Source organism: Phalangium opilio, unplaced genomic scaffold, assembly GCF_054372755.1.
Source record: "Phalangium opilio isolate 3A_F unplaced genomic scaffold, DU_Popi_V2 ptg000089l_1, whole genome shotgun sequence".
NCBI lineage: Eukaryota > Metazoa > Arthropoda > Arachnida > Opiliones > Phalangiidae > Phalangium > Phalangium opilio.
This window is the reverse complement of record NW_028324194.1, coordinates 7032574-7046488: the sequence shown is the minus strand read 5'-3', so window position 1 is coordinate 7046488 and position 13915 is coordinate 7032574. Positions and strand designations below refer to the sequence as shown.

Genomic DNA, 13915 nt, shown 5'->3' with positions numbered 1-13915 from the left:
CATTAATTCCCACAATTTGGGAAGCCCGACCCGAACCAACCCGATAAAATTTCCAATTTTGGAAAGTCCGGCCCGTGCATGGCTCTGCTGTGATAACCATTTTTTAAGCCTATTAAGGCCTACATTGATAAAATTCAAACTAATATCATCATTAAACCTATGAAAACCATCCTGCTCGTGTATTTCCATATCTAATTATTTCCGAGATTTGAATAGTATCATTAAATAACTTACACACATGGAGGACTCATACCATTTACACCAAGAGACCCGGCTATCTAGAGCACAAAAACCCGTCTGCTTTAACGGTAATAGTTAGTATAGGGCGCTGTAGGTTATCTGTGGCATAGGGACTGACTAGCCCTGTAAAGGGACCCACCTGTAAACAAGCCAAGGCTTAGAGTGGAAATCCCTTCATAGACAAAGCTTAGATTATTATTTTGTCCTTCTGTTGTAAATGGTATGAATCCTCTAATTATGTAATGTATCTATAGTCCCTACTTTCAAGTTGAGTAGTTGAGGAGTAAAGTAGAATGGCTCTTTCACTTCAAAGGTATGCAGTTCCTCTTTGACGCATTGGCACTGCAGCGTCTCATCATCTACATCTACTTCGGTTATGTAGGAAATCTAACCAATTCGTTACTTTTTTTTAAAAAAAATAACAAATCCGGCAAATGGTCTCAAGAAGTTTTAACAAACAATACTATACCTTAAAAACCACGTTTCTTACGTGGGTACTCAGAGCTTTCATGTAGAAACATTTTTCAACCTGCGATTGCGTCACAATGTTTCTTAATTGCCTTTATTTATTGGAAAGAGCATTAAACACAGATGGATTGGAATGGAATGGAGCAGCGTGGGAAATAAGGCGGTGGCACAGGGCAAATGACCAGTTTAAAAATTGCCTGGACCAGTTTAAAATTTAAATCGGAGGGGGTCAGTGGTCCACAGGACCAGTTTAAAATTTAAATCGGAGGGGGTCAGTGGTCCACAGGACCACTAAGAAAATTCAAGGGTTTCCATAGTCCAGACATTAGCTCATATATTTTAATTATACACTTCTTCAATTTAGCAGACGACGCGCCCTGGTCAGTGGTCATGGACCAGTTTATTTATTCCAGGCCAGAGGGGTTGCTGGCCCAATGTCCAGTTTAAAAAAATCTTTATTTCCCACCCTGGAATGGAGATACGAGTGGTGCGTGCAGTTCTTTTAGGGCAGCGCCACGCCGCCGACCAATATTAAAACTTTTTCGACTCATACCAAGGCTTATGAGTCGAATTAAGTTTCGGGACTCTCCCGCTAGGGGCGCTGCTGGCAGGCGACGCCGACCAATATTAAAACATTTTCGACTCATACCAAGGCTTATGAGTCGAATTAAGTTTCGGGACTCTCCCACTAGGGGCGCTGCTGGCAGGCGATGCCATTAGAAGAACGGGGACCGTTTTATCTTATATTTCCAGTCCATCTGTGTTTAATAGTCTTAGGATTAAAAGAGCTAAACAATTAGTATGGTGACAAAGCATATCAGAGGCACTCGAGGAAAGTGAAAGAATAATGATGCTTTTTTCGAGTAAAGTAAATCTAGCTTGGTATTTTCTTATTAGAGAGCATGACCAATGGGTATGTTCTTACCATAGCTCCAGGCGCTAATTGACCCAAGTCAATTCCTTTAATCTCCCTAGTTATTGGCGCTGTTGCACTTGGTAGGCTATCGTAGAATTCAGCTACGACGATCGATGTAACGAGACGAGCAACATTGAAAATGAATTTTCTTTACCTAATTACAATTTTTTTTATTTAATCTTACTGTATTCTCGAACATCGTTATTTTCACCCTGTTGATCAAGGGACAGCCAAACGGATAAATTAGAAATGGCGTTTCTCTCGTCACAAGTAACGGTCAAATGAAGGGGGTACAGTTCCCCTTTGAGAACAGGCGCCTGGTGCGATATTTGAATGCCCAAACGGGGTTCTCGAGGGAGAATCCTAGAGGCGAAAACATGTTTAGTGAAATTTAAGTCCATTAAATACTGTAGGACGGGAATGGAGATACAGCGCGTGGTTCTTTTAGGGCAGCGCCCTGATTTCGCTAGTATTAGTACACTTACTCATTTATATTATCTCATCTACTACTAGCACCCGTAAAACCCCTTACACATTTTCTCCGCGCAACACCAGGGAGTTAGAATAAGTATCCATCGAGGGGTCGGACGTTTGTCAAAATCCCGTACACTTCGTTTGAAATCTGTTTAAAATCTCTCGCGAAAATCTCGAAATCCCGAAATCTCACGTCAAAATCTAAAAATCTTAAAATCTCACGTCAAAATCTAGAAATCCCAAAATCCCTATTTTAAAATCTGAAAATCCCGAAATCTTCACCTAAAATCCCGAAATCGCACATTAAAATCTAGAAATCCCGAAATCTTAACGTAAAATCCCGAAATCTCATCCTAAAATATCAAAATCAGAAAATCTCCTCGAAATCCGAAAATCTCCTCGAAATCCGAAAATCTCCTCGAAATCCGAAAATCTCCTCGAAATCCGAAAATCTCCTCGAAATCTGAAAATCTCCTCGAAATCTGAAAATCTCCTTCAAAATCTGAAAATCTTGTTCCAAAGCCCGAAATCTCCTTCAAAATCTGAAAATCCTGAACAAAATCTCGAAATCTTCTTAGAAATCTGAAAATCGCGTTCAAAATCTCCTTTAAAATCCCGAAATCTTAAAATCTTGGACTAGATTTCCAGATTTCTAAAATCTGAGTCAGAATCTCAAAATCTGGGGCAAAATCTCAAAATCTTGGTTAAAATCTTGAAATCTCAAAATCCCGTACACTAAAATGCCGAACGTCCGACCCCTCGGTATTCATCCATACCAGTCACCAAGTCCCACCTTACAATAAGTCCGGAAGAGGAAATAAGACACAAACTTACATAGTAGATTTTTCCTCCATTAATTCGTGAAAGTTGAAATCGTCAGACGATGCGGAATTAAAAGACGGAAACTCTTTCTGTAATTCTTCCGAAATCAGTACCTGATCTTGACTGATATCGGGCCATACTAATATTGCGCAAATTGACTTTTCACTACCCAATTGCAAAGCAATTTGCGTAATCTAACGAAAAACGAAGTACACAAATGTTAATTTGCTTGATTAAAACCCTTATCGTAACTTTATAAGTGGTTCGGGCTAGCAGACGCCAGGAGAAAGTAGGGGGACGATACCTGAATGGATCGATTAACATCATCGGGACTCGGCAAGAACCCAAAAGTGAAGAGTCTGGTTTTGTTGGGCACCAGATTCAAATTGGCGTTCTCGCCCGGTCTCTGACTTTCATTTGGAATCTCGCAGAACATGGGCTTATTGTACACGGTGTTCCCGAACATGACGCTTAACTTGGTAAATTTTACTGGTTGCGGGCAGTTAGTTCTAAAAGTTAATTATCATTAAAGAAAATAACTAACATTATAGGCATTAAATTTATTTTATTTTAAATTAAAGTTATTTTAAATTAAAGTTACTTTAAATAAACTTTGAGAGACACTTTCTCATCAGCGTGAAAATGTTTCGAAGTAAACATGGCTTTACATTCCACTGCAAATATTAAAAATGGAGAAACAGCAATTTCTTATAAATTTAGATTTGTAGCGTCATTTACCAAAAGGAGTCACATTAGGCATGGGAATAGTGAAAATTAACGGTTTGGTTTTGATGGCCGTCAAATTTTCCTTCCAAAATTCTTCGGAGGACTCGATTTCTTCGGGAGTTAGACCCAAAATTGGCAATGGAGTATTGCCCTAAACAGTTATAGAGACGCCATCTTGTGACCGTTAATTGCAATAAGAGAGAAGAAAGGAGAAAAGCTATTTACCGATAAAATTGTGTGGATATTTGATTGAATATGGATTCTATCTTCGGAAGTGCATTGTATCCCTGAGATATTATTCATTGGTTAAAGAAATAGTATCACGAATTTGAACAAAGGTCTTATTAACTTATAGGCTTTGACGTCCCCGAATACTCGTTTCAACTTATACGCTTTGACGTTGCCTCGTACTCGTTTGGCTTTGACGTTCCCGAGTACTCATTGTAACTTATTAGCTTTGAATTTGACGTTCCCGAGAACTCGATTTAACTTAGAGGCTTTGACGTTCCCGAGTACCCATTGTAGTAACGTTCCCGAGTACCCATTGTAGTAACGTTCCCGAGTACCCATTGTAGTAACGTTCCCGAGTACCCATTGTAGTAACGTTCCCGAGTACCCATCGTAACTTATAGGCCTTGAATTTGACGTTCCCAAGAACTCGATTTAACTTATACGCTTTAACGTTGCCGAGTATTTGTTTTAACTTATAGGCTTTGACGTTCCCGAGTACTCGTTTTAACTATAAGTTTATGAGATATCTTCCATAAGTATGACACTAACTATACTTCGTAATGCTAGAGTCTTACAGCTCGAGCTGGTTCGAGAACGACGGAAGCGAGAATTGACTACACTCGGTTAGTTTTGCAGGACTTCCATCTTATCCTATTTAATCAGCATTACTAAGACAAACTAATGGAACATATCTTATGAACTTATAGGTTTTGACGTTCCCTTAGATTTAGAAAAGGATACAGTTGCTAATAGCTTCAAGGCCGAGGGATAAATACTCCTGAATATTTCCAGACAAATAGGCGCATTTCAAGGCAGTCAGCAAAATATTAGACACCAGGGGGCACCATTTCTCAATTCGATAGTGCCATAACACGTGACTCAGTAACCTAACCGTTCAAATCGCAAAGAAAATTAAATGTCTTGATAACGCGAATTTACAATTAGAAAATACGCTTAAAGTGGCAATGTCCTAAAGTTTAAACTTACCTATATAGTGTAGGAATTCATGTACTGAGCTTACAAACACGCGCATTTAATTATTCTTACTAAGCACGCTCCTGTCTCTTTAGCTTAAGCCTAACACCATGCACCATGCGAGTGTCAACACCAGTAAAGGTCGCTCTATTGCAGTACCAGCTGACCTCGTGGAAGAACTAATTTCAAGCTATAATTTGACCTAACAACCCGAGCAACAAGTGTCGCGCGCAGTTAGTAACTAAGTGGTGAAATTTAATAAAACAAAAATTAACCCGAGACACGAAATTAAGAAACATTTATCTTACGCTAAAGCTTTTGAGTTTTCTTGGCAGTAATGATATTCTTGACCCATTTGCACCACTAAAAATATTACAAAACATTAAATTCTAGAATCATTGTCAGTATCAGGGATAGATTTAATTTTAGCAGCAGAGATGGAGACCGGTTAGTATTTACTTCAGTCCGACTCATAGACCACCCAGTATAGAGCGTACTCTCCCTCCAACACGTAACGAAAATTTTAAATCATCTTATTGGCTCACTTAAACTACGTTTTGATGACGTTGCTGACGGGGACGGCGAAAAATACGTAATTCCATTTTACCTCTGTCGCTACGACGCGCCTCTTTTTTCATACCCCCCGTCCCGTCGAAGGGGGTCCGGGACTTATTAACGCGCGCCCAGATTACTCTGTTCTCCATTCCTACTTCTAAAATTAAATATATCCCTGTTAGTATAAACAGGGTTCTTTCGAAAATTTTGGACAACATCCCGGACCAATTCTGGGGCCAGATTTGGTGGGTGGGGGGCGATTACGGACCAGTTTCCCCGGGGGATTAGGGACTAGATTTGGGGGGGGGGGGCGATTACGGACCAGATTCCCCGGGGGATTAGGGACCAGATTTGGTGGGGGGGCGATTACGGATCAGATTCCCCAGGGGATAAGGGACCAGATTTGGGGGGGGGGGGCGATTACGGAGCAGATTCCCCGGGGGATTAGGGACCAGATTTGGGGGGGGCGGTTACGGAGCAGATTTCCCGGGGGATTAGGGACCAGATTTGAGGGGGGGGCGATTACGGAGCAGATTCCCCGGGGGATTAGGGACCAGATTTGGGGGGGGGTCGATTACGGAGCAGATTCCCCGGGGGATTAGGTACTACATTTGGGGGGGGCGATTACGGAGCAGATTCCCCGGGGGATTAGGGACTAGATTTGGGGGGGGGGCGATTACGGACCAGATTCCCCGGGGGATTAGGGACCAGATTTGGGGGGGCGATAACGGAGCAGATTCCCTGGGGGATTAGGGACCAGATTTGGGGGCGGGGGCGATTACGGAGCAGATTCCCCGGGGGATTAGGGACCAGATTTGGAGGGGGGCGATTACGGAGCAGATTCCCCGGGGGATTAGGGACCAGATTTGGGGGGGGGCGATTACGGAGCAGATTACCCGGGGGATTATAGACCAGATTTGGGGGGGGCGACTACGGACCAGATTCCTCGGGGGATTAGGGACCAGATTTGGGGGGGGCGATTACGGAGCAGATTCTCCGGGGGATTAGGGACCAGATTTGGGGGGGGGGCGATTACGGAGCAGATTCCCACCGGGGGTTAGGGACCAGATTTGGGTGGGGGGCGATTACGGAGCAGATTCCCCGGGGGATTAGGGACCAGATTTGGGGGGGGGGCGGTTACGGAGCAGATTCCCCGGGGGATTAGGGACCAGATTTGGGGGGGGGCGATTACGGAGCAGATTCCCCGGGGGATTAGGGACCAGATTTTGGGGGGGGCGGTTACGGAGCAGATTCCCCGGGGGATTAGGGACCAGATTTGAGGGGGGGCAATTACGGACCAGATTCCCCGGGGGATTAGGGACCAGATTTGGGGGGGGGGGGCGATTACGGAGCAGATTCCCCGGGGGATTAGGGACTACATTTGGGGGGGGGGGCGATTACGGAGCAGATTCCCCGGGGGATTAGGGACTAGATTTGGGGGGGGCGATTACGGACCAGATTCCCCGGGGGATTAGGGACTAGATTTGGGGGGGGGGCGATTACGGACATGATTCCCCGGGGGATTAGGGACCAGATTTGGGGGGGGGGGCGATTACGGAGCAGATTCCCCGGGGGATTAGGGACCAGATTTGGGGGGGGATTACGGAGCAGATTCCCCGGGGGATTAGGGACCAGATTTGGGGGGGGGACGATTACGGAGCAGATTCCCCGGGGGATTAGGGACCAGATTTGGGGGGGGGCGATTACGGAGCAGATTACCCGGGGGATTATAGACCAGATTTGGGGGGGCGACTACGGACCAGATTCCCCGGGGGATTAGGGACCAGATTTGGGGGGGGGGCGATTACGGACCAGATTCCCCAGGGGATTAGGGACCAGATAGGGGGGGCGATTACGGACCAGATTCCCCGGGGGATTAGGGACCAGATTTGGGGGGGGGGCGATTACGGTGCAGATTACCCGGGGGATTAGGGACCAGATTGGGGGGGGGCGATTACGGACCAGATTCCCCAGGGGATTAGGGACCAGATTGGGGGGGCGATTACGGACCAGATTCCCCGGGGGATTAGGGACCAGATTTGGGGGGGGGGCGATTACGGTGCAGATTACCCGGGGGATTAGGGACCAGATTGGGGGGGGGCGATTACGGGGCAGATTCCCCGGGGGATTAGGGACCAGATTTGGGGGGGGGCGATTACGGAGCAGATTCCCCGGGGGATAACGGACCAGATTTGGGGGGGGGCGATTACGGACCAGATTCCCCGGGGGATTAGGGACCAGATTTGGGGGGGCGGTTACAGAGCAGATTCCCCGGGGGATTAGGGACCAGATTTGGGGGGGGGCGATTACGGACCAGATTCCCCAGGGGATTAGGGACCAGATTGGGGGGGGGCGATTACGGACCAGATTCACCGGGGGATTAGGGACCAGATTTGGGGGGGGGGCGATTACGGTGCAGATTACCCGGGGGATTAGGGACCAGATTTGGGGGGGGGGCGATTACGGACCAGATTCCCCAGGGGATTAGGGACCAGATTGGGGGGGCGATTACGGACCAGATTCCCCGGGGGATGAGGGACCAGATTTTGGGGGGGCGATTACGGTGCAGATTACCCGGGGGATTAGGGACCAGATTTGGGGGGGGGGGCGATTACGGACCAGATTCCCCAGGGGATTAGGGACCAGATTGGGGGGGCGATTACGGACCAGATTCCCCGGGGGATTAGGGACCAGATTTGGGGGGGGGGCGATTACGGTGCAGATTACCCGGGGGATTAGGGACCAGATTTGGGGGGGGGCGATTACGGAGCAGATTCCCCGGGGGATTAGGGACCAGATTTGGGGGGGGGGGCGATTACGGAGCTGATTCCCCGGGGGATAACGGACCAGATTTGGGGGGGGGGGCGATTACGGACCAGATTCCCCGGGGGATTAGGGACCAGATTTGGGGGGGGCGGTTACAGAGCAGATTCCCCGGGGGATTAGGGACCAGATAGGGGGGGGGGCGATTACGGACCAGATTCCCCGGGGGATTAGGGACCAGATTTGGGGGGGGGGGGGCGATTACGGACCAGATTCCCCGGGGGATTAGGGACTTCATTTGGGGGGGGGCGATTACGGACCAGATTCCCCAGGGGATTAGGGACCAGATTTGGGGGGGGGGCGATTACGGACCAGATTCCCCACTATGAATACAGTCTTGGAAATAAGGATTTTTTTCGTTAAGCGAAGAAATGGGTGAAGAAATGGAGAGAAACCTGAGTTCTTCGGTACCATAAGTATATGGAGCAGTATATGGTATAAGTTTACATTCGGTATCATAAGTATATGGCATAAGTTTACATTCGGTATCATAAGTATATGGTATAAGTTTACATTTGGTATCATTCGGTACCATAAGTATATGGAGCAGTATATGGTATAAGTTTACATTTGGTATCATAAGTATATGGTATAAGTTTACATTCGGTATCATAAGTATATGGCATAAGTTTACATTCGGTATCATAAGTATATGGTATAAGTTTACATTTGGTATCATAAGTATATGGTATAAGTTTACATTCGGTATCATAAGTATATGGTATATCCGAGATTTTTTCGTTAAGGGAAGAAATGGAGAGAAACCAGTTCTTCGGTACCATAAGTATATGGAGCAGTATTAAGAAACGGTCTCGAATAGAGCGCGATTCTCCGAGAGAGCTAAGTTTGTCAGAGGCACGGTCCCCTTCTCTCTCTCTATCTCTTCAACTATGAGGCATGATCTTATCCGAGGCCAGGAGATATAACTTCGCGGTTGGAGAGGCAAAAGGCTTCATAATTTTTAGTAGGAGAGAGAACGAAAGTATATAGCACCGGTCCGAGCTTTAGAAGCGGTAAGAGCAGTCCCAGGGTATGCCACCGGGGGAGGACTCGCGGGGCAGGTACGAAATGGGAGGATTCGCGGGGGAGTTAAGAGTTACGAACGGGGGAGGATTCGCTTCAAAATTCTGGGAAGAATTACGAAGTAGTTTTTCTTCGTGAATCCACACTTTCTCTATACTGTATTGCCATAGCTCAAGATGGAAGGGTCAACTAATGAACACGAAGGTATACCTGTATTTAAATTTTCTCTTTATTTCATATATGCTCATATATTTCTCACAACTTTTGTTAGGCGTTAATCCATCCTAAACACTTATCTAGTAGAGGTTTAGGTGTAGGGAAAGAGTAAAAAACCGCTTTGGAAATTTTTTGGTTTCTTCTCCGCTACAAGGTATTGATGGGACTAATAGTTTTACCTGAGTAGTAAGGTGGTAGTAGTAGTAGTATTAGTAATTAAAGTAGTAACGGGCGTTGGCGACATGTGATTCACGTTGCCAAGCATCCATTGAAAAATAATTCCCCCTGACCGGTATATTAGGGAATATTTCACTAGAAGTATATTTATTGTAGTAGGGATAGCGAGAGTACGTAAATGATGTGGCTTAATTATGGGCTTGACCATCTTGTTTTAAAAAAGATAAACTCTCTGTCCTACAATTCCTGCTCTATTTCCACGCCACGGTGCGTCTCAATCTATGTTGTTCGAACCATTTAAAAGAACTTTAAAAGACGGGTTTATTTTTAAAACCAAGAGATGATAGTAGGCTTGCGAGAAAGCCTTAGAACAACACGGTACGTAACATAAATCTATCACGGCTTTGCCCTAATTCGCATCAATGCACACGCGATACTCACACTCTGCACCACAAATTTCATGGACTCGTTCATGGTGAGCTCCTAAGTTCCTCGACTGGCAGACGTAGCGATTAAGGAATCATGGTCGAACTTTGCGCTATTTTGAATGCAAAATACGCAAAGATTATTTCAATTTTGATCACGAAAACTATAGCGTGATGCAAAACGAGACGTGTTGATAAAGCTTAGATGTTATAAATGCTTTCAACAGACCTTTTAAGAAATCATTGCCCTCTACAATTTTTCAATTGATGGAACAATATTTTGTATTGCTAATGTAGATTTGGTTCGATTCAGAATTGACTGGGATACATCGTCACGAGTGAGGTTGTGATAAAGTAGCAGAATGTAATCGTAGAGTTATGTACTTATTCAAAACAATTCTGTATAGTTTATACTGAGGAAATGCCACTTTTGTAGTTCTGCTCATTGGGAATTAACTGTTGTTCATTGGGACATATTGGTTTTTATTTCAGAGTCCATTGAGACACGAGACGCAAAATTACCTCGTGTACTTAGGGCAGTGGCGTCTAGTGTCGCGAGGCATCCCACTCATTTATATCTGTCTTAAAATAATACAGTATACCGGTTTGCACCTTCTGATACCAAGAACGGGCCAAAATAATCAACTCCAATTCGTTGAAACGATGCGTTCAGCGGTGGAATTGATTAGAGGAGTTCACTCGTTTTCTTAGAAGGCCTATTCGGCTTTGATAGTCGGCGTTGGAAAATATATAATTAGATACTCGGGCCATAAGAATCTTTTAGTCAATTTCTCCCAAGTTCGTTTTAAACCCAAATGACCCGCTATAAGATCATCGTGGCTTGAAATCAGTATACATTTGGGCCGAAGTAGTGGAATACAAGTTTCTGGTCTTTTACGTGTTGACTATTAACGAGTTGCTGGTAAATCTCGATTATCGTTCTTTTGCTATTCCCGTCTTTTCATCAAACTAAATACCTTGGTCAATTATCTTTAGATAGCTTACGACACTCAAGTGTGGGACTTACAATGGACTTCTTCAATGTTTCGTCGATAGAAAATTAATACTTCCTACCGCAAGGATTTGAGCAAAACTCTCTCACGAGGAGGTCAAACTAAAGTCGTATCGTCCACAGCGTGTCACTTGGCCATTATTGATCCTCTTAAGCAGTTACCACTCTTTGAGAGTAATTAAGTAGTCTTTTAACCGTCCATTCCTCTTAACGAGTTTTCCATATCAATAATGGGTTTTCGACTTTATATATATGTAAGAATAATTACTTTTCTAGGATGTAGTCGTTTAATAGTGCCAAGTTGTACTAATGAAGGCTTTAATATTATTCTTTTAAATAGAAACATATTGCAACGACAGGGTTCACTACAGCATAGCGCGGCTCCAGTGGATCCCCTACAAGTTCACTTTTCATTTTATATAGAAAGGAGGCGGGATTCGTAAGTGCACATGTAAATCACGCCCTCATATGCCTCTTGCCTTTGCCCAGCCAAAACTGGAGTTGGAAAGGAAAGTCGCCTTTAAAGTTAAGATTGGTGAAAATTATAATGAACAAATTTCTCAATTGACGATTATGTAAATAAGGAACTCGATTGTATTTTTTACGATTAACCTTTCAAAATTTCTTGACATTAATTTTAACTTTATGTCAAAACATGCTAGGAACCCTGAACACAATGAAACGAACTTCTGCATTACTTTGAAAACCATGGCAACGCTTCGAACACATCACCCTAGGTGTTATCGAGCAAGCAAGTTTATAGTCAGTTAAACGTCCAGTCTCCATGGCAACGTCGTTAATCAATAAACACCTTCTACTTGAGTGTGGCTTCTAATATCGAGGGAGCAATTAGAATTTTAATCGTTCAGCCTTTAAACGTTCATTTTCCCTTCATCATTATGTGTAATGTTCATTTTCTCTTACTAATGCTGTGGTTAAATAGCGCAAAGTGGTAAAATCGAAGCTATACGTACGGTGTTTAATTTTATATTGCAGGAAATACCAATCGCATTTGGTAAAATTTGTACAGAGCCAATGGCTGATCGAGATTATTCTGATTTCTGACAATTGTGTAACTAAGATATTGGATTAAGCCTTCGATATTATCTAACACTTTCTTGACATTAAAGAGTGTTTCAGCTCAAAATTTTCTCGTTTGCGAGAGAAGGCTGAACTACTTCGTATCTATGAACACGTTAAGCAACATATTGACCCTCTTGCGTGTTTTAACCCTGTGGTCGATTATACCCCCTCCCGTTCCATCGGGTGGTCACCCTGGTGGAGCAGAGCGAAAGGCCTTGTCGTGGTGGAGGGGGCCCGAGTTCAGTGTGCCGGTTCGCGAGTTCCTGGGATTCACCCTTGGTTCAGACCGTTCCTTGCCCCGTTCCGCGAACGTTTCGATCGGCCGCTTCGCCCCCGCCCCCGGGTGTTGCTTTGGCTCATCCGCAGCGATCTTTCCAGCCCTCTTCGGGTCGCGGATACACGTCTCGACCGTATGGCACTGCTGTGCTCGTTGGGAAATCCTCCGTACCCTCGAGACTTCTGCTGCCTTAGTCCGTCCCTGTCGCCGACCACCTCCTGAGGGGGCCTTTGACAAGGTCTCTAGCTCGGTTATTACTGAAGCTGTTAAGAGATTTGGCATCAGCGACACTCTTGGCCGTTGGATCAAGTCCATGCTTACCGACCGCGAGGTGTCGGCGTCCCTCCTTGGGGACTCTCTAGGGGTGACTACCAGCCGGGGCTGCCCTCAGGGTGGAGTGCTCTCCCCCCTGTTGTGGTGCCTGGTGGTGGACGAACTCTTGGAGAGACTCGGGGGTGCTGGGGGCTGTAGCTGCTTCGGGTATGCGGACGATGTAGCAATAGTCTTTACCGGGAAGTTCCCGGATACTGTCACCACACTTATGAGATCTGCTCTCTCTAGCGTGGAGCAATGGTGTCAGGCGGTTAACCTTTCCGTTAATCCTGATAAAACTGTCCTTGTTCCGTTCACGAGGAAGAATACTAAGGATCTGTTCAATGATATCTCCTTCTTTGGCCAGGTCCTGACAAAGTCCTCCGAGGTAAAATACCTGGGGGTGACCTTTGACTGCAGACTCACATGGAAGCCGCATCTTGATCGGTGTATCAAGAAGGCCAAGATGCTTTTCTGGAGGACCAGGAGCTCAGTCGGCCAGACTTGGGGCCTCAACCCCAAGACTGTACACTGGCTCTATACTGGGATCATCAGACCCATACTATCTTACGGGGCACTTGTCTGGTGGACAAGGGTCCGGCTGAAGACGGTGCAGGCTGCCCTGCGCAAGCTTCAATGGCTTGCCTGCATTGGTGTTACAGGGGCCATGAGATCGACCCCAACTGCTTCCCTGGAGGTGCTTCTTGACATGCTACCTCTTCATCTTTTCATTGAGGAGGAGGCTGTCATGGGGGCCTACAGGCTCCACAGTAATGGCTGTTGGGTTCCAAGACTTTGGGATTACAGCCATACGAAGCTCTTTCGGGAGTACGCTGCACTTGAGCCGTCGTTAACGATGTGCTCTGACAAAACCGTTACCAGCTTTGATTTCACTAAGCCATTCAGCATCCACTTTCCCAGTCGGGCCGAGTGGACTAACCTGCTGCCTCTTGGCACTGGGGGTGAAACTATTTGGTTCACCGATGGTTCCAAGACTGATTCCGGCGCTGGCGCCGGCTATTACTGCCAAACTACAAGGGTCGGTTTTTCTGCTTGCCTGGGCACCTTTGCTAGTGTGTTCCAAGCGGAAATTGCCGCGATCTGTTATTGCGCAGACTACTGCATTAACAAAGGGTATAACGGACGGACTGTGAGGATCT

At 45.5% G+C, this 13915-nt stretch overlaps 2 protein-coding genes across 2 annotated transcripts in view; both read right to left on the bottom strand.

The window, feature by feature from the left end:
- The window catches only part of gry (trafficking protein particle complex subunit 11 gry), a 56500-nt gene that overhangs the window by 3310 nt on the left and 39275 nt on the right, over positions 1–13915 (bottom strand). The window contains exons 13-23 of the mRNA XM_089850166.1: positions 5161–5215; positions 4619–4764; positions 3872–3933; positions 3659–3797; positions 3522–3594; positions 3225–3429; positions 2933–3114; positions 1809–1987; positions 1634–1725; positions 710–769; positions 502–627 (exon numbers count right to left, since the gene is read on the bottom strand). Coding sequence (XP_089706292.1) covers positions 502–627; positions 710–769; positions 1634–1725; positions 1809–1987; positions 2933–3114; positions 3225–3429; positions 3522–3594; positions 3659–3797; positions 3872–3933; positions 4619–4764; positions 5161–5215 — 1319 coding nt within the window. The remainder of the gene's footprint in view (positions 1–501; positions 628–709; positions 770–1633; positions 1726–1808; positions 1988–2932; positions 3115–3224; positions 3430–3521; positions 3595–3658; positions 3798–3871; positions 3934–4618; positions 4765–5160; positions 5216–13915) is intronic.
- On the bottom strand, positions 12689–13270 carry LOC149647294 (uncharacterized). The gene is made up of 2 exons (XM_089850171.1): positions 12765–13270; positions 12689–12706 (listed from the first exon to the last, which is right to left on the bottom strand). The coding sequence occupies exon 1, from the start codon at positions 13192–13194 to the stop codon at positions 12802–12804; it is 393 nt and encodes a 130-aa protein (XP_089706297.1). The 5' UTR covers positions 13195–13270; the 3' UTR covers positions 12689–12706; positions 12765–12801.